Consider the following 21,282-nt stretch of genomic DNA (forward strand, 5'->3'; position numbering starts at 1 on the left):
GCCCTGTTGGATCTAGTTTTAGGAAATGAACCGGGACAGGTGAAGGATCTATTGGTGGGTGAGCATTTGGGGGACAGTGACCATTGCTTCATAACCTTTAAAATTGTCATGGACAGGGACAGGTGCAGAGAGGACAAGAGGATTTTCAATTGGGGAAGGGCGAACTGAGGCTATAAGGAGAGAACTTGGGAGTGTAAATTGGGATGTCCTTTTTGAAGGAAAATGTACCATGGAGATGTGGTCGATTATCAGGGATCTTATGCAGGATGTTAGGGGTAAATATGTCCCGGTGAGGCAGGGAAGGAATGGCAGGGTGAAGGAACCGTGGGTGACGAGAGAGGTGGAACAACTTGTTAGGGAGAAGGAGGTAGCATACATGAGGTATAAGCAGCAAGGTTCAGACAGGGCCCGTGAGGAATATAGGGTAGCAAGGAAGGAACTTAAGAAAGGGCTGAGGAGAGCTAGAAGAGGACATGAAAAGGCTTTGGCTAGTAGGGTTAAGGAAAATCCCAAGGCCTTTTTCAAGTACGTGAAGGGTAGGAGGATGGCTAGGGTAAAGGTAGGTCCAATTAAGGACAAAGGTGGGAGAATTTGCCTGGAGGCGGCGGAAGTGGGAGAAGTTCTCAATGAGTACTTCTCTTCGGTATTCACCAGGGAGAGGGGTCTTGATGACGTGGAAGGGAGCGCTGGTAGGGGTAGTGTTCTTGAGGTTGTAGATATCAAGAGAGAGGATGTGTTGAAGTTGTTAAGTAATATTAAGACAGATAAATCTCTGGGGCCTGACGGGATTTTCCCAGGCTGCTTCGAGAGGCTAGGGAGGAGACTGTTGAACCGCTGGTAAGGATCTTTGAGTCCTCGTTGTCCACGGGGATGGTGCCAGAGGATTGGAGGGTTGCGAATGTTGTCCCCTTGTTCAAAAAAGGTAATAGGGATAGGCCAGGGAATTATAGACCAGTGAGTCTCACGTCTGTGGTGGGTAAGCTGTTAGAAGGGATTCTAAGGGATAGGATTTATGAACACCTCGAGAATCATGGACTGATTAGGGACAGCCAGCATGGCTTTGTGAAGGGAAGATCTTGCCTCACAAGCCTGATAGAGTTCTTTGAGGAGGTGACCAGGAAGATTGATGAGGGCAGTGCGGTGGATGTGGTTTACATGGATTTTAGTAAGGCGTTTGATTCAGTTCCTCATGGTAGGCTTCTTCAGAAGGTCAGAGGCCAAGGGATCCAAGGAAGCTTGGCTGTGTGGATTAGGAATTGGCTTGCATGTAGAAAGCAGAGGGTTGTGGTGGAAGGAGTGCCCTCGGATTGGAAGGCAGTGACTAGTGGTGTCCCGCAGGGATCGGTTCTGGGACCTCTACTTTTTGTGATATTTATAGATGACTTGGGTGAGGGGGTGGAGGGCTGGGTTAGTAAGTTTGCGGATGACACTAGGACAGGCGGTGTTGTGGATAGTGTGGAGGGCTGTCGGAGCTTACAGAGGGATATTGATAGGATGCAGAGCTGGGCTGACAAGTGGCAGATGGAGTTCAATCCAGAGAAGTGTGAGGTGGTACACTTTGGAAGGACAAACTCCAGGGCAGAGTACTGGGTGAATGGCAAGGTACTTGGCAGTGTGGAGGAGCAGAGGGATCTGGGGGTTCATATTCACAGTTCATTGAAAGTTGCCTCACAGGTGGAAAGAGCAGTTAAGAAGGCCAATGGGATGTTGGCTTTCATAAGTCGCGGGATTGAGTTTAAGAGCCGCGAGGTGATGATGCAGCTTTACAAAACTCTGGTTAGGCCACAGTTAGAGTACTGTGTTCAGTTCTGGTCGCCTCATTATAGGAAGGATGTGGAGGCGTTGGAGAGGGTGCAGAGGAGATTTACCAGGATGCCGCCTGGATTAGAGAGTATTGAATATGAGGAGAGACTTAAGGTGCTAGGGCTTTATTCACTGGAAAGGAGGAGGATGAGAGGAGACATGATAGAGGTATATAAAATACTGAGAGGAATAGATAGAGTAGACAGTCAGCGCCTCCTTTCCAGGGCACCAATGCTCAAGACGAGAGGGCATGGCTTTAAGGTTATGGGTGGGAGGTTCAGGGGAGATGTCGGGGAAGTTTTTCACCCAGAGAGTGTTTGGTGCATGGAATGCACTGCCTGGGGTGGTGGTGGAGGCAGATACATTGGACAGGTTCAAGAGCTTGTTGGATAGGCATATGGAGGAGTGTGGGATGGGGGGATATGTGGGAGGAAGGGGTTAGGTAGTGTGAGGGTGGTTTGATGGATGGCACAACATGGTGGGCCGAAGGGCCTGTTTTGTGCTGTATGGTTCTATATATCTCCTCAACAGCCATTGCAGCTTACTTCAGGGACAGGTCCCTCTGTTTCTCTAGTTTGAGACTGAGAAATGTATTGTGTATTGCTTTGTCTTGCTTGCTCTGCCCAAGTGTATTACCTTTTACTTGTCTGAATTGAACTCCATTTGCTACTTTTCTGCCCATTTAACCAGTCCATTTATGTCATCCTGCAATCTACAGCAATTTTCCTTGCTGTCAGTCTCACAACCAATCTTTGCATCATCTTATCATGACTCTGGCATTTGACTCTATAAATCATTGCTAAATACTGTGAAAGCCAAAGGACTAGTATTGAGTTCAACTGAATCCCACTGCAAACAGCGTGCCAGCCACAAATCTATTGATCATTGCTTGCTACAGAATCTGTGGAGAGAGATGTTACCTAATTTGTCGAGCATTTTCTGTTATTCAGTGTCTGCAGTTAGCGTAATGCTTTACAGCGCCAGAGATCTGGGTTCAATTCCAGCCGCTGTCTGTAAGGAGTTTGTACTTTCTCCCCGTGCGTCTGCGTGGATTTCCTCCCACATTCCAAAGACGTACGGGTTAGGAAGTTGTGGGCATGCTATGTTGGCGCCAGAAGCGTGGCAACACTTGTGGGCTGCCCCCAGAACACTCTATGCAAAAGATGTATTTCACTGTGTGTTTTGATGTACATGTGACTAATGAAGATACTATCTTATCGATGTTTTGCTTCTGAACTTTGTTGGCATTTATGTATTGCCATGATTGTATTTTTATATTAAAGTTTTGCCAAAAACCAAAATATTTAAAATGGTTATACAGCTGCATGTCTCTTGCAGTGAAAGGTTTAATAAGTAGATTTTGGAGTTTCCAGTGGTAGCTTGTGAAACTTGTCTAACTCTGCCCCACTCTGCATTGCATGAGAAAATAATGGAAGATGAAAGGAAATTAAAACTTGAAATTAGAAATAAATAGGTTGCTTTTTGTTGCATCTCGGAGTTATCCAAAATTTTTTTACAATCTCATAAATTACTTTCAAAATGTACCCAAGATGGGGAAATTCTGCAACCAATTTGTGAATTATTAATAGTACTTCCATTTAACTTTGAATAGAGCCCAACTTTTTAAAAAAAAATCAGTATAACCACTAAAGTGTGCTAACTGAAGTATACCAACTGACTGCCTAGTTCTGCCAGCTGGAAGCCTGATCAATTGGAGAGATTGACCCTCTCATCAGGGCAACATTGCCATTGGCTAGCATGGGGTGTGGTGGAGGGGACACTTGTGCCAGCAACAACCATGTTATTAATGTGGGGCCTGGAGAAGAACACTGCTGGTCCTTGGCAAACAGGTAATTTTTGAGATTGCATCTTGCTGTTATTTCTGCTGGACCAGTTGGTGAAACTGGGTGAGGGTAGAGGTGGAGCATCATCACAACTATTTATCCAATTGATTATTAAAACTACCCTTTTCATTTTAAAGGGATCTGCCACCAGAAATGACCACTTAGGCCATTTAGCAGAAGTATCCTTTGAAGTCAGTGCAGTGTCCAAGACATGGCATCTGCTACCTGGTTTATACAAGATGGCCCAAGTTTAAAACCTTTCCAATGATATCTTGAGCTTAACTGAAGCAATTTGTTTTTTCTACTGATAGTTGATGAATTGCTTGAACTGATTTCAGAACTGGGAATGTTGCTGTGCTTTAGTGATTAACTATAGTATTTCCCACTAAAACTGTTGTACAGACACTCAACTATATAAGATGCCTATGCAAAGAATTTAGTTTATTGAGAAAAAAATTGCTGTATGCAGTCGAGCTTTTTTTTAGAAAAAATAAACAGCAGCCTATAAATGCATCAGGCAGATGTCTGAGGACCAGTTTGCCAGAGTTTGATTATATGAATTGAATGCTGTAAGGTCTCTGAATGAGTAGGCAGGCAAGTTGTGGCTCTACAGGTCACCAAATTAACGAACGTGTAGTTAAAATCCCAGCCCACCCTGCCACAGATCATAAGACATAGACCATAAGACATAAGAGTAGAATTAGGCCATTCAGCCCATCGAGTCTGCTCTGCCATTACATCATGGCTGATTTATTTTTACCTTTCAACCCCATCTCCTGCCTTCTCCCTGTAACCTTTGACACCCTTGCTAATCAAGAACCTATCAATCTCTACTTTAAATATACCCAATGACTTGGCCTCCACAGCCATCTGTGGCAATAAATTCCACAGATTCACCTCCCTCTGGCTAAAGAAATTCCTTTTCATCTCTGTTCCAAAGGGACTTTATTTTATTCTGAGACTGTGCCCTCTGGTCCCAGACCCCCCCACTACGAGAAACATCCTTTCCATGTCCACTCTATCTGGGCTTTTCAAAATTTGGTAGGTTTCACTAAGATCCCCCTCATCCTTCTAAACTCCAGCGAGAACAGGCCCAGAGCCATCAAATGCTCCTCTTACAATCACCCAGAGTGTCCATGAACTGCTGTCATGTTGTCAGCATGTTGCTGATGTACAATCTTAAAAAATGGTGCAAATTCAAGAATCCAGGGCAGCTCCCATGGTGTCTTTGGTCAGCAGCTTGACTCCATCCCTGCACCTCTGAGCAGGCACATCAGCTAGCAGCTTCTGAAAGAGGAGTGCATCCTAAATTGTGGCTGATAACACCACCATGAACATGACCATTGAGACCCAGAAGCAGCTTCATCAATGCCATACGACAACCACATGTATCGTTGAGCAAGCAGTTGTGCACTTCAGCTCCCTTGACAGATCCAGACATGCCCTTCTGAATGCACCAGTCAGGCTTTTTAGATTAATTGCACTGTTCTCTGCACAACACTGCACTGCAACAAAAGTTGGACCAGCGGGAGGTACAAGGTGCAGAAGAACGTGCTAGGAACAGCCCTAGGCATAACTCTAGGTGGGGTTGCATGCTTTCTTCGCAGTTAAAGCTACACGATTGAGTTCTACACAAAGAAAAAGTTCTACATTGCATCCCTTTTTATGTTTTGCTTAAAAAAATTAAATCTACATGTTCCCCAGTCCTCGAATCATCTGCTAATGGGAGCTGTTTCCCTCTATTCACCCCTTCTTTACAGGAGTCTAGAACATGGGGCAAAGTCTCAAGGAAAGGATTGGCCACTAAAGATAAGGAGGAAGTTATTCTCTTGGCAGGTTGTGAATCTGTGAGCTGTGTTTACTTGGTCATTAAGTATGTTCAAGGCTGAGGTAGATTTTCATACTGTGGGTTGGAAAATGGAGTTGAAGCCAAAGATCAGATCAGCCATAATGTTCTTGAATATTATTATAGTTTCGACAGCTGTGAGATCTCTCCTGCTGCTGTTTCTTCTGTTCTGCAGGTGTAAGAGCTGATATCTGTGGAGGATCATGTCTGCTTCTGACATCCTTAGTATTCTGCACCCTGCTGTAAGGAGTGAGAGTCATGGACTATATCAAATGGATAGAGGGAGAGTTTTGTTGGGATTGAAGGAAAATTATGAGATTGAATGTCGATGGTAGCTAGACTGATGGCTATGTACATAGACAGAAAAGGATGGGTATATCCCTGCAAGGTAAGTGGAAGTGAAGAGTCATATTGGATAATGCTTAAGAGGGATGTGGGTGACCATGCCACTGTATTCTGATGCCATCGGGTCCTTAAAATATCTTCTACATTCAATCTAGGACTATGGCTCATTACTTTTCTGGGCGGGGAATATTATTCCTGTGTATGCTCTTACAGTTCTCGGCTTGACATACAAGGACAAGCCACTATTTGATCTGTATGTTCATCTGTATTCCATATTCTCCCTTCCTTGTATTCCCAGCTCCAGAATCCATCACGTGCCATGTTTCCAATGTCTTTTCAAGCAGTAATGTTTAAATTGATTCATGTACCATTTCTGTGCAGAGTCAGGATTTTTAAAAAAATCACTAATATGCCTACTACAGAAATTTATGGATTTCCCGTTCTTTACAGGACTCCCATGGGCCCAGTACGATGGCAAGTTAAAATTTCCCGTCGAATAAACAATCCAATGTAATCATTTCCAATATCAAATATGCTGTATTGTACATTCAATCCTATGCAAAATTTAACATGGGAATGCATTTGTTTCAACAGTTTGCATTGTCACTGTTGTGGAGATCCATTTTAAGATTGTGCAAAATTGCCTTGCACTGAACTGTGCATGTTGGCTGATCTTGATAGTTGAATTATTATGATGGTTTAAAGTAATAGGGAGCCAGGAACAAAAAAGACAAATAATTTTCTTTTAATCATTGACATACGTCCTTAACTGATTTTGATTGAATGTTTATTTTTGTCCACAAGCCTGCAGCAGTTCCATGAGGACATAATCATGTCGTACTTGTAGTCATTCTGAAGGAGAATGTGTAAAGAATGGAATAATTCAATAAACTTGAATTATTTCTTGAAAAGGAACCCTGGAAACCTGAACAAAGAAAGTACAAGAAATTCAGATTGCAAAGAGAAATAAGTTAATGTTTTGAGTTCAGTCGTTCATCAGAAATAGAAGCTGAACTGGTTTAAGGTTGTAATTTATCTTCTGTAAGAAAAGTGCAGAAGTGAAAGTTTTTATTTTACACAGCATGTATAGTTCTATTTGCATTACCAGATTTTGCTGAACCTGGACGTGCAATGTGGTTTTATTAAAGTAATTTTGCATGCACCAAATAATTCATCATCAAGCAGTATTTTGTCTTGGGTTTTAATGTGAAAATTATGGACCACCTTAAACAACGATGTTTTTTTATTATAGATGTCATTAACCTTTCGGAAGCAATAGCTGGTGTTGTATGATAAGTCTGCTGAAGTGTCAAGGTTCAGAGGTCATGCTATCAACTGCTGCTTTCCTGTAGTGCTAGAGTTCATTAATTTTGTTACACGTGTGGGACCAGTAACACAGATAAATTACTGAATTATATCAGAAATAATAATGTAATCTCCCAGGAAAAAGAAGAAAATCCAGTATGATATTTGACTTGTGATCCATGAAATTAACTAGGTTGTTGTAAGTTCTTAATTTGGCTATTGCTCATTATTATCATTGTCCCACTTTTTCCCATTTGAAAAAGAGGAACGTGATAGAAGGGGGTGAAGTGAGTTATGGCAGGGGTTGGGGAGCACTGTCATTGGGGAAGAAAGAGAATGGAAGAGCTATCTGTAAATTTATTTCAATAAATTGGAAGCAGAGGGATAAAAGAGGGATTTATAGAACGTGATCCAGATGACTGGATACATACCTGCTAACGGGAAGGATTAATGGGTTAAGGACAGGAGGTCACAGTTAGTTTGTTAGAGGTGACTGTTTTGGTGTACAATACAAGCGGCAGTTTTAAGTGGTGAAGCACATGGAGGTTTAGAGACCACTCATTGGAATAGTTGTTTTAGAAGCCAGTCGTGGGGACAGAATTTTCAGCAGTAGGAGATGGTGTTGGGGAGAGGGAGATTACGGTTGGCCGTGAAAGTAGGGGTTGAGGTAAACTGAAGACTAGCTACAGGTTGATGAGGATAGAAACATTTTGTTGAGGGGAGAGAGGGAAACATTGGCCACGGTGCAGTTGCTAGAATAGCATACAGTTGGGGGGAGTTGGTTTGTGGGGGAGTGGGAGTACGAGGGATAAATGTCGGTGCTGCTAGATGAGCTGTGAGGAAGTGTACGTTGTAATGGGGGCCAAGGCCAAGAAAAGAAAGGGCTGAAGTCTGATCACTGGTGATAAAATGCTACATAGTTAAAGGGCAAAGGTGCTGAAGAGGTTGTGGGGGTGGGGGGGGGGGCGCTGGTGAAGAGGAATGGGGAGTGGAGATGACCAGAAGGCAGCAATATGTGGCTTGGAGAATGCCACTTACCTAAGGCTAGATATAATTTTTAATATTTTGTGTGGTGTGGGAAGGGGAGAATAATGTTTTCATTCCTTTTGATACTAAACTGCCTTTAAGCTGCTATTTAAAAACTGTGGGCCTTTTGTTTTTAAGCAGAATATGTTCTTTTCATGTCTTGCGACCAGGTTGGTTTAACTAACACTAAAATTGGATATTTTAAAGCATCATGGAGGGGAAATGAAAAGTTAACTCCATTTGTAATGTTCATTTTAATACTAACATTTAACATCAACTTACCACTTCAATATCCTAGTCCCAAAACACTTTAAATTGCATTCATTGCAATGAAAGTGTGCACTTTGTGGGTTTTTAAAATGCTTAACTTAAAAGAATTGTGCTTGATGCTCTATATGAATTCTCCATATATAATGCTGTAATGATGCTTTATTTGCATTTTGCTCTAATATATGACCACCTTTATTCAATTTTACACTACTTCTGTTTGAAATAGGAGTAAGCAAGTAGTACACTCAATTTCTACAGATTACTTGCCTATCAATATTTTACTCCAGATTTCTGCAGAACCCAGTTAATTATGCCACCAATTAAGCATTTGGCAAATTGATTAGGTACTTTGCTGCAGAACCTGCTTCTGTATAAAGACTGAAAAATCTGGTATCCATTTAAAATAATATACTGGGTGGAAAGTATTACTGTAATGTTTCCTAAATACTAGGTTGACAATTTCCTGCTATAGGAAAAAACAGCAATTTTGAGTAATCATGCTGCTTCCTCATTGATTTCCCACTGGGGAACCCATTTTGAAATTCCAGATTCCACAACATAATAGTACTGTTGGCATGGACAAATTTATTATAGGCTGTTTTGAGAAAATCATATTGATATTTTGACCTTGAACTAGACAACCCTGTGGCAATCCACTCCCACAGTCACTTTAGGTTGATAACTGTAGTTTGAAGGTAGAGCAGGGCATATTTCAAGTTAGAATGCTGTGTAGCTTGGAGATGATGTTGCTGCATTATCCTGCTCATGGTGGAAGGGTAGACTGTTAAGGTGACCTTATTTTGTTACTGAAATGCATCTTGTAGATCATACACTATGCAGCAACTGTGTTCCACTGATGAATGAGTAGATATTGTATTTAGCGGCAGGAATACTTAAAGCAAACTCTTCTCCCCTGGATAGCAATGAACTTGTTTGACTGCTGCCTTCATACCTAAACATTGAATAGTCTATCACATGCCTTGGGGCAACTTTGTAGATGGTGGAGGGAGGAAGCTTGAACCCTGGGATTGCAATGATTGTTCTCCAATAAACACAGCCATTCTCCTTTTGTGTAGTTATGGCTTAAGTCATTGGTGCATGTTAGTACAGTTTTACAAGGGCTCTTGGATGCCATTTTTTTTGAAAAAAAGTATTTTGTTTACCTTTTCTCTTCCCCACCCCCTTGTAAATTTATGCTTGTGTAATTACCCTTAAGTTCAAACAGATGAAAAACTGCAGGGAGAAAGAAGATGCAAGCCAAGCCAAAGGTTTGAGCTTGGGTGAGAAATGATCTGGGAGAAGGGTGCAAGCTAGTTCTATTTGATAGCATTCCCCAGGTGGTGATAAAGTAAATGCTGGCCTGAAATGAGTCCTTTGGGTATGAACACCTTCGCAGGGACCATGTGCAGACAGAAGACAGATAAGACTTCTGAAACAATTTATCAATTTATTTAGAGGACTGCAATGAGCATGTGAATAAATAATAAGTATTCTGAAATTTTCTGAGCCAGTAATAGTGCAAAATTACCAACTGTATTGTTGACTTTATTCAAAGATTTTTAAAATATCTTGTTTGCAGTCTTTTCCTTGAGCTTCTTGAAGATTTGGAGAATTACATGACAGAACACATAATTTTACTATGGATAAAGAAGCAAGCCGCTTGGAGAAGGACTATGTTCATAGGGTGTATGAGAAGATCGCCCCTCACTTTAATGACACTCGCTACAAGGCCTGGCCCAGAGTACGGCAGTTTCTTCTAGAACAAGAATCTGGCAGTCTCATTGCTGATATTGGTTAGTGAATGTAGTCCACTTCCTGAATTATTTTAAGCAATAAGTTCTTTTGCTTTAGTTTAAATGCCAAGGGTTAAATTTTACCATTCAGTTCTTGAGTACTCATTTCCAACTCGCAGAATAATTTTTTAGAAAAAAAAAAGTCTGGTTCGTTAAAAGTTCACTCTAACAGTTAGAACACAACACAACTATGTAAACATGGCTTAATAATATTGAAGGTAAGATTTTTTTTACAGAGCCTTTCAGATGCTTCCTTTGCTGGTCATGTTGCCCATATACACTGTCATACAAACCAGAATTTCCTGTTCAACAACAAATCTCTGCAAAGTTACAATTTTGCAGTTCAGATGAAGGGTCTAGACCTGAAACGTTGTCTGTCCATTGCCCTCCACAGATGCTGCCTGACCTGCTGAGTTCCTCCAGCATCTTGTTTGTTGCTACAGATTCCAGCATCTGCAGTCTCTTGTCTCTAGTATTTTGGATAGTCAACGCCCTTAGACTAGGGTATGAAAGAACCTTCCTCCTGCTTGGTATCCAGTGATTGAAATTGGAAAGTATTCCTGGAGTGATTAGCATTTGTTGAAGGGCCTACTTATCAGGTGCCCCTTTGGGATTGAGGATGTCTTGCTTCCAGTTTACTACTCTGGGTCCCAAGATGACTTGTGAAGCCAATGTGAGAACTGCAGGCTCTTCTGCCGATGGAGCAGGATCAGGCTGTTGGATAGTTTGTGAGGTGGTCCACTCCTCTTGTCATTTACAGTGTTTCTATGTGTACCCCACACATGGACGAGGTCCTCGATACCATCTCACCTGCTGCTCCTCCATTTCAAGCAACCATGGGCCATAAGCAGTGAAGGTTTTGCAATTTTTCATGGAGCCCTTTTGAGCACATGCCTTTGCTCTGTCAGCCAGGTACTCTTGCTGTGACAGAGCTCAAAATATCCTGTTTCAGGAGTTTGTTGTCTGGCATGCATAGAGCGTGGCCTGCCCACTGGACCTGACTGTATAATTAGGGTCTGGATGTTGGCTCAGGAGAGGACACTCATAACGGTTTGTTTATCTTTCTAGTGATTTTGGAGAATTGTGTGGCAACAATGTTGGTGGTATCTTTCCAGTGCTTTGAGATGCTTGTTGTAGATAATCCAGGCCTCAGAAGTATATAAAGGGGCAGGGATTACTGCTGCCCTGTAGACCATGAGTTTTGCACCAGATTAGAGGTCTTGATCTTAAAATAACCTTGTCTTCTGCTTGGCATTTCTGCATCCTGTGAGAACAGAATTGTCATGTGAGAAAGGTCTCTGTTTGCAGCACCCTCACCTTATAAGCAATTTGTAATTGTTTCTCGTCTTGTTTAGCTTGTTATAATTTAGGAAAGTGAATTCTGTTCTAAATTTTATTTCCATTACAACTCTTTCTTAAATTAGGATGTGGAAATGGGAAGTACCTTTGTATCAACAATCAAGCCTACAAAGTAGGTTGCGATTATTGCCTGCCTTTGGTAGAATCTGCAAGAGAGCAGAGCTATGAAGCCATGGTATGTGACAACCTGCATCTACCATATCGCAATCAATGTTTTGATGCCATTCTGTCCATAGCAGGTGAGGAATTTATTCACTCCTATTTTTTTCAGCAATAACCAAAATATATTTTATAATTAATCATCTGTTTCTAATAAGTGCAGGAAAACAAAATTCATGGGGGTAGAAATTGAATGCATTGCATCCTTTTTAGATGTAAAATGGACATATCGCACTCCAATATAGCAATAAGATGGCCTGTGTCCGTGCTAAACTTGTGGGTTTGATCATTAGGCTATCACCTAAGATGAATGTTAGGCCCCTTTAAAAATAAGTTAATGACTTAAAATCTATTGAAGGAGTCTCTTTCAAAATTTGTCAGCAATGCCTGTACTGCTAGGGATTCTCCAGCAAGCCTAGCAACAGCTGGTGCTCAGTGAATGAGAAAATGTGACCCTTCTGCTGAGCTGGAATGGTGACCTGATTTGACAGATGTCACCTTCTTATTCCATCCACTTCTCCTGATTGAACTGCTTCCTTTCAAAGGGGATTGTAAATTAATGTTTTAATCAGATTAAAACATTAATTTACAACCTCTGTTGAAAGGAAGCAGTTCAGTCTTCCAAATTAATATATATTTCAGACTTAAAGTAAACAATCATATTCTTTTATGCTTTCCTATTTTTGGACATCATTGCAATCTAAAATGTGTAATTTACAGAACCTGTGACAGAGCAGATTACTTTTAAAGGTACTTAACTTGAATGAAATCATAGCTCTGATTTTAGGATAGCAGTTAATTACAGCCATAAAAGAACAGAGTCCAACTGCTGTAGAACCAAACCTATCACTGGTGAGCCGTCTGAAGTCATCACATTTTCTTAGTCCTTCCTATTTGTCTAAATTGTGACTGAACTTGGGGTCATTACCAGTGAGTTTCTGAAGACTTGGTTATAATTTTTAGTTTATTGTGGGCACTACCTGAACAGGAATGGACTGCTCAACCCATTGAGCATTCCATCTGCTTTTATCAAATCATTCTGTACCTCAACAAACTGCTCAATAGAAATAATCTCAGATTGAATATTTAAGAGTTTGTGTTGGAATCTTTTCTTAACCACCATTGGCTTTAAGTGAGTCTATATTTAGCAGACATTAATTCATTTCCATTAATTAATTAAGAGCATAGAGGTTAAATTTTCTTAGGCTGCCTGGTCATCTCTACACAACATTCAGCATGGGTGAGAGCCAGCAGGGGCAGACAGGAAACTGGGCCAGACTACTCTCTGCTCATTAATATTTCAAGTTTGTACCTCCTTGGTGTTGAGAATAGCTAAAGGTATAACTGATAGGTGAAAGTCAAAGAAAAATGCAGATACTGGAAATGCAGCATTTTCTGTTTTAATCTTCCTGACTCTGCCTTGTTATTGACATTCATTGTTTTGGATTTTAATCAGCTGCTTTGTGGTGGAGAAACCAAACCTTTTTTCTAAGAAAAGACGACATGTTTTGGAGCATTTCTTTGGGCTGCCCTCTAATTATGTGAGATTTCCTTTGCAAATTCTCACTATTAATATTCCATTTCTCTCTGGGTATCCTGTGGAAAGCTCCTGTACTATTGGAGTAGATTTGTTCCAATTATCTTTCAATTTCACATTTCTAGTAAGAAAAACACTTGGTGAGGAGAAAGGTAGTATGAAGGTAAAATAGTGCAGCTGCTGGATATCTGAAATTAAAACAAGAAATACTGGAATTGCTAACCAAGCCTATTGAATATTTACAACATTTCCTCTTTAAAAAGATGTGACTAGCAGCACCCCCTTCATGCATTGGTAGACCACCTGGATCTAGTGGTCCCTCTCAATGCCACCTATAGATGTGATGGGAGCTGCCTGCACTCACTGGACAATGAGCAGCTCTGAGCCTCGCATCTCATTGCCAATAAATCACAACAGTCGCCCTAACCTGCCTAATACCTGCTGTCACCAGCAGCCTCTCCAAGCTACGGGGTGATTCATTGCTGGGAGGGTGCCAGTGGAGAACTGGAATTTGAACCAGGTCCCAGGAACAGCAGCGTGCAGCACTGGAGTGGTCAACAGTTCATGGCAGGGTCCCAGCCCACCACAAAACTGGAGTGAATGTCTTTAAGGTACAGAAGGACCTGTGAGCACCAAGGGAGTTGCAATAAATTGGGTACTGGTGTATTTGGTGTTTCAAATGTTTAGGGATATATAGATATATCTATCTATCTAAGTCAAATTTGAAATGTTTTTCTGGTGTCCCAATTTAATTCTTTGTGCCCCTCCAATTACTTTGCTGCTTCTCTGTCTTGCTTTGTTTTTTTTTCCTCTCTCCTGTTCCATTCATGGTCATGTTTTCACTGTTAGCTCCTTCTCGCACTGTCCAATTCTCATTTGCAGACATAAAATACCAATCACGTTACATTGATATAGGTGTTAATGACCGATAGAAACTACATGTTAATGGCCAATAACACCTTAGAGTTAGTAAAGTAATTGTCCAATAGTTAGTGTGTGTGCCTTGCAATCCTGTTTGCATCCTTATCTTGGTCAATATTCATTTAAAATATTCTAACCAGCAGAAATAAGGCCCTGAGTATCCACTGTATGATGGAGCTGCCCCAACCTCCCAACAGGGAATGGAGCCAGCTAAAGGGCCCCAGGTGACAAAGGGGTACTATGTAACTCCTGCCCAATCTTTCTAACCCTGTCAGCTTCACGTGTGCGGCCAAAACAGTGATGTTTTCAGATGAATCGGATGTATGTGCAACACTCCTGACCATTAATGGCACAAGTACTGCCTTCCTTGGCCAGTAGGAATTCTGGAGGGCCACAGTGCAAATCACTACCATCTCAGCTGTAATGTACTTAATGGCCTGGCTTGTGTCATGTAATGCCTGGGTTCATTGGCTAATCTGTCCATTGCAGAGGCCATACTAATGTCATGTATGGGTATTTTCCCAACACTACATGGGCTTCCAGGAGTTGCAGCAATTGTTTAACTGTGGCTAACACCCTTGTAGACAAAGATTTGTTAGTAAATGTCCACCACCAAACTTTGGGTTTTACCCAAGTAATCTCTTCTAACATGGCATAGACAACTGGCTATACAGTTTCTGGTACTTCAAGTTGTGCTCCATCAGGGGAACATACCAAGATACAACCTAGCTTGCAAAGGAGATTCCAACCCAACAAATTAGCCAGAGGGTTCTGTGCTATAAGAAACTGATTGTTCCCCTTTGGTGTCCCTGAAGTTGATAAGTAACCTTCTGAGAAACAGGTAAATAGACTGGCTGTCCCGAAGGTCCCACAATGTTACTGATTCATTGCTCAGTGGAACTAGTGGCCAATTGGAAGCATGAATTGTGGAATTCCAGAATCAGTTAAGAAATCAAGTTGTTGTCCATTTACAGTCAAGAGAATAATAGGCTCAGAAAACTTTACAAATGGGCAAAATTCAGGTGTGGCACCCCTGTTGTGGCAGCTGAAATTGTTGATCAAATGGATTGTTGAAGGAGCATTGCATACCAGCTGGCAGTGGTGAAGATGGGAGCTGATTTTCAAATTGGCCTTGGGTGGTGAGGGCACACTCGAGCCCAGTGGCCAGGCTGTCCACATCCAAAACAAACCCCTCGCGGACATCCCCGTCCTCTACCCCTACCGCATCCGCTGCCTCGACCCCAGGCTAGTTGATGTGGAGTAACCAAGGGTGCTGACACAAGCATTTTGTCATTGTCTTCTTTAACAGACTTGGATCTCTGGTGTTGCGACTGTCTTTGACAATGCTGCAAAAAAATTCAATTCTAGATAAAGTTTCATTTTCCATCCCACACAGGTAACAGTGAACACTTCCTTTTAACCTGGGTTGTAACCCATTTACAATAACATTTATTGAGGTGGGCACCCTGCCTCTGGGGTTATTCCAGAATGCTTTTGAAATATGGTATGTGTTCTACATTAACATCCTCATCTGCCTTTTGCACAGTACTGTGTATCTATGCCAATCTACAGTACGAGGGGAAACATTCCCTCAACACATTTGTTAGGTTATGTTGGGAACTTCTGACTGCGGTGGGACCGAGGCGGGTGCCGCTGAGTACTCGGTGACACTAGGAGTGAGCCTTGTTGTAACTGTGGCTGAGAGAGGTGAGGGTGCAGAGTGTTATAGTCATCTATTTCATCTTCTGATACCAGTTCTCTTTCTTAAACACTGAGGTAGAGACCATTATCTTTCCCGGTCCTTTTGTCTTTCCCCTTTCTCCAGCACCTTTTGTACATTTTCCTTGCTTTTCCTGTGAGATCCATCTAACTGTTTCTGCATCTCACTTTTCCAGTGAATAAATACAGACCAACCCACCTTATTCTTTTTTCTCTCTGTGTCTCTCTGTGTGTGTCTCTCCAGACAGTCTGCATTAAAAGTACTGTCGGGAGGGAAACTCTTATCTGCTCCCTTGATTTCCCACCCACTCATCAACATACTCAATACTTTCTGGTCCATAATGCAAAAACATGTACACCGCTGATGTCCCCTTTGGGGGTCCAGGGCAGTCTTTTTGACAGGGCTCCTCCCATTTTCACTTTAAGGTTTCACTCACACATTCATTCACACTCCCACACGGAAAAGAAAATATTTTACTCTTACTCACAACATTCTTTCTCCCTATTCCTTTTTTTTCCCTCATTGTGGGACCCAGCCCACAGGTGATCACTCGCAGGACTTGAACCCAGCCTGAGGCACCTTGGTTGGGGACTTAAACCTCCGACCACTGCGGCTCTCTTCATTTCTGAATGGGGGACTCGACTCCTGTCGCAATTGCTAGCCCTTTCAGCGACTATATGATGGTGTATTTCAACTACCCAACACGAGAAGAAATTAGAGTTTCAGTGAAAGACTCAGTCCCACTGCTCAAATATGAGCTGCCACACACTTGAGACTGATCAGTCACTGGGGCTCAACTCCATTTTCCCCGTACAGTGAAATTAAAGGTTAGCTATCTCAGTGGGACCTCCAAGGAGCTGTCGTCGCTGATGTCAACTGGACTCTGACAACTTGAACTCATTTCTCAATCATGGTTTATTTACTTGTGAACAAGGAGAACAGTCCAGCCCCTGTCACCAAACTATTCTAAAGTCTCAACAAAGAGTTGTCTTTTTTTAAACAGATATTGACCAATTAAAATCTTCGGGCACCTTAGGATCCCTCATTTGCATACATAAAATACCAATCACATTACATTAATATAGGTGTTAATGACCAATAGAAACTACATATTAATGGCCAATAAAACCTTAGAGTTAGTAAAGTAATTGTCCATGAGTATGTGCCTTGCAATCCTTCATTTGCATCCTTGTCTGGGTTTGCCTGGTGACCTCGGCTCCCATGCTGTACAGAGAGGAGCTCTGCTCTCAAGGACCTTGCTCAGCATGGATGACTGCAGACTGTCTGCAAACCATCTCTGCCTGCACACTGTCTTAACACCTTCCTTGCTGCAGTGTCCACATTCTCATATCAAAAGTTGTTGTATGGTCTGGCACATTCTCATTTACTGATGGACTTCATCGAAAGCTAATACATTGTGATTTGGTACAAAGTATATGCAGGAAAATGGCAGGTCTTAACAGCAAATCAAGAGGAAGCAGGTATATGGGGATTGGATGTTGGGAGTGGAGGTAAAGCTATGTGTGTGTTCAGAACCAAAGGAGATATTGATGGGTGAACCCACATTCAATAAGAATAACAAATGCAGGCCTAGAGAGTAGATTGGAGAAAGAGAACAAATCGAGGTCTCAGCTCAAGAGGAAAATGGCAGTGAACAGAAATAATATGAAAAGTATACCCAGGTATCTTTGAGTATTTATATACACACATTTTTCTTGCATCTTGTTATTGTAGTCGGGTTTGCTTGCAATCAAATTATCCACTCGGCATGCTTTGGGGAATAACTTTGTTATGGTAGGATATTAATTGCTAATTCATTATTGACAATGGGAGATTAAAATAATGCTGACTAGCAAAAATCATAATGGCTAGTTTAAGCCAACTGGCCAGCAAATTTTGTTAGATCCAAGATTTGTCTATGTGCATGAAGGTATGTAAGCATTTACGTAGTACAATACTGCTGTCTAAGTAGGTGTTAATAATGGTATCTTCTTTTGGCTTAGTGATACACCATTTTTCCACAAAAGAACGCCGCATTCAAGCAATAAAGGAAATGGCAAGGATTTTGAGAGTGAGAGGGAAAATGATGATTTATGTATGGGCGATGGAGCAAAAGAGACGGAAGTTTGAAAAGCAAGATATTTTTATTCCATGGAACCCTACACCTCTACCTGCACAGTCTTCGGAGACCACTATAATGAATGAAGATGATAAATCATTCCTGCACAATAATATTATACATAAGGACAAGCCATTTCTTTGTAACAATGAACAAAATGTCCATGAAAAACACACAAAGACAAACTGGACATCCATTTTGGCAAGGGAGGATACATTGCTGGTTGAAAAATGTTTCAAGTTATGGTTGTTTTCTCGGTTACTGAATTCTGTGTTAAAGTTTAGCAGCAATAATAGAACAAAAACTCCCAACAAACTGTGGCTGTATCGGGATTATTCGACTACATTTAAAACAAGTAGTGTGATAAAATCCTTTGAACAAAGCCACAGTGACCACATGACCAATATTGTTTCTAATGGGTTCTCTTATGGACAGAGTTGTGAAACTGTTCTTGATGTCCTCTCTGAGTCCCAACCACCTAGCCATCATAATGGTTCGGAGTCTCACATGCAATTCTTTGAATATCCATATCCAGGATCTTTTGGAATCCAAGATTCTACTGGCTTATTTTGCAGCTGTACTGAATTTTCTTTACCTGATCTTGCTTCACAGCCTCTGTTCCAAAATAAGCTCCATAGTCACCCCAAGAAAAATAAACCAGCAATCTGCTCCTCCTATGAGAAGATCAGACACAGCATGGGTCCACAAACACAGAGTAGTTTGATCACTGACTCCACTAGCTGGCCTTTAGAGCCACAAGTATTATCAAAGGACAAAAAGGATCAGATTAATGTCAATAGCGCTTGTCTCAGATACTATCATGTTTTTAAACAAGGGGAGCTTATTGAGCTCATAGAAAAGTACACTGAAGATCTGAAAGTGATTAAAACATATTATGATCATGCTAACTGGTGTGTTATTGTAGAAAAAGTATGAGTTTGCCAAACTTGAGATGACACAATAACCACATCCTTTTTAATTTAAAAAAAAAGGAATAAAACTTGGTATTAATCATCATTATATCATTTAAATATTTATACATATTGTTTTTAATGTGGTTTGATTTAATTTGTGTTACTTTAATACTGAAGTTAGTGATAATACAATACTTGAACAACATGCACTGCCAAACGTTATTGTAATGGTTAATATTTTGAATTCTTGATTCACATATTTTAATTCAGTACTTTCATGTGCTTTAATTATTAACATGCCAAGAATTAACAGAAAACACTAATTATACACTGTAATAAAGTACACTAAGTACAATGATGACTTACTTTGTTTTGTACGGGGGTTAGCATAGTGCAGATATTCTCAGATTAAACATTTCAGCCAAAAAAGTAAATTAATATTTCCTGTCCAGACCAGTAACTATTCCCTTCTCCAATGTTACCATTGTCTCCTTCTGATTATTTAACATATGTGGTGCCCATAAGGCTGCATCCTGAGCCCTCTACCCCCTATACAATCACAACTGCGTGGCCAGATTCTGCTCTAACTCCATCTGCAAATTTGCAGATGCCACCACCGTAGTGGGCCATATCTCAGATAACGATGAGTTGGATTATAACAAGGACATAGAGAGCCTAGTAACATGGTGTCATGACAACAACTTTTCTCTCCAGGTCAACAAACGAAAGAGCTGGTCATTGACTTCAGCAATGGGGGCAGTGCACATGCTCCCATTTACATCAATGACACTGCGGTCGAGAGGGTTGAGAGCTTCAAGTTCCCAGGAATGAACAGCACCAATAGCCAGTCCTTATCCAACCATGTGGCTGCCACGGCCGAGAAAGCTCACCAGTGCCTCTACTTTCTCAGGAGTTGAAAAACTTTGGTATGTGTCCTTTGACCCTCACCAATTTTTATAGATGCACCATAGAAAAGCATCTTGACTGGATGTATCATGACTTGGTATGGCCCGAAACTGCAGAGAGCCCTCCATGGGCTCTGTCTACACTTTTAGCTGCCATGGGAAAACAGCCAATATACTCAAAGACCCCACCCACCCTGCAAATTCTCTCTTCTCCCCCGTCCCATCGGGGAGAAGATACAAAAGCCTGAAAACGTACTACCAGGCTCAAGGACAGCTTCTATCCCATAAGACAAAGGAGCAGAATTAGGCCATTTGGCCCATGGAGTCTGCTCCGCCATTCGATCATGGCTGATTTATTTTTCCCCCTCAACCCCATTCTTCCGCCTTCTCCCCGTAACCTTTGATGCCCTTACTAATCAAGAACCTATCAACCTCCGCTTTAAATATACCCAATGACTTGGCCTCCACGGCCGTCTGTGGCAATGAATTCCACAGAATCACCACCCTCTGGCTGAAGAAATTCCTCCTCTGTTCTAAAGGGACATCTATTCTGAGGCAGTGCCTCTGGTCCGAGGCTCTCCCACTACTAGAAACATCCTCTCCATGTCCACTCTATACAGGCCTTTCAATATTTGGTAGGTTTCAGATCCCTCCTCATCCTTCTAAATTCCGGCAAGCCAGCCCATTCCTTCTAAATTCCAAGCCCAAAGCCATCAAGCACTCCTCATACGTTAACCCTTTCATTTCTGGGATCATTCTTGTAAAGCACCTCTGGACCATCTCCAATGCCAGCATATCCTCCCATAAATATGGGGCCCAAAACTGTTCACAATACTCCATATGTGGTCTGACCAACGCCTTATAAAACCTCAGCATTATATCCTTGCTTTTGTATTCTAGTCCTCTTGAAATGAATGCTGACATTGCATTTGCTCCCTTATTACTGACTCAACCTGCGAGTTAACCTTTAGGGAATCCTGCACTAGGACTCCCAAGTCCCTTTGCACCTCTGATTTCTGAATTCTCTCCCCATTTAGAAAATAGTCTACACTTTTATTCCTTTGACCAAAGTGCATGACCATACACTTCCCTACACTGTATTTCCATTTGCCACTTCTTTGCCCATTCTACCAACCTGTCCAAGTCCTTCTGCAGACTCCCTGCTTCCTCAACATTACCTGCCCCTCCACCTATCTTTGTATCACCTGCAAACTTGGCCACAAAGCCGTGAATTCCATCATTCAGGTCACTAACATATAACGTGAAAAGTTGTGAACCCAACACTGACCCCTGCAGAACACCATTTGTCACCAGCAGCCAACCAGAAAAGGCCTCCTGTATTCCCACTCTTTGCCGTCTGCCAGTCAGCCAATCTTCTATCCATGCTAGTACCTTTCCTGTAATACCATGGGCTCC

The 21,282-nt window shown here is 41.7% G+C and overlaps 1 protein-coding gene across 1 annotated transcript in view; it reads left to right on the top strand.

Annotated features, from left to right (window-relative positions):
* Window positions 1-19,316, top strand: part of LOC127576097 (probable tRNA methyltransferase 9B) — a 32,303-nt gene extending 12,987 nt beyond the window's left edge. Inside the window, exons 2-4 of the mRNA XM_052026482.1 lie at window positions 10,019-10,232; window positions 11,657-11,830; window positions 17,932-19,316. Of these exons, the coding sequence (XP_051882442.1) occupies window positions 10,079-10,232; window positions 11,657-11,830; window positions 17,932-18,983 (1,380 nt within the window). The 5' untranslated portion in view covers window positions 10,019-10,078 and the 3' untranslated portion in view covers window positions 18,984-19,316. The remainder of the gene's footprint in view (window positions 1-10,018; window positions 10,233-11,656; window positions 11,831-17,931) is intronic.
* The last annotated feature ends 1,966 nt before the right edge of the window (window positions 19,317-21,282 follow it).

The sequence above is a fragment of the Pristis pectinata genome, chromosome 11 (genome assembly GCF_009764475.1).
Source record: "Pristis pectinata isolate sPriPec2 chromosome 11, sPriPec2.1.pri, whole genome shotgun sequence".
Taxonomy (NCBI): Eukaryota; Metazoa; Chordata; class Chondrichthyes; order Rhinopristiformes; family Pristidae; genus Pristis; species Pristis pectinata.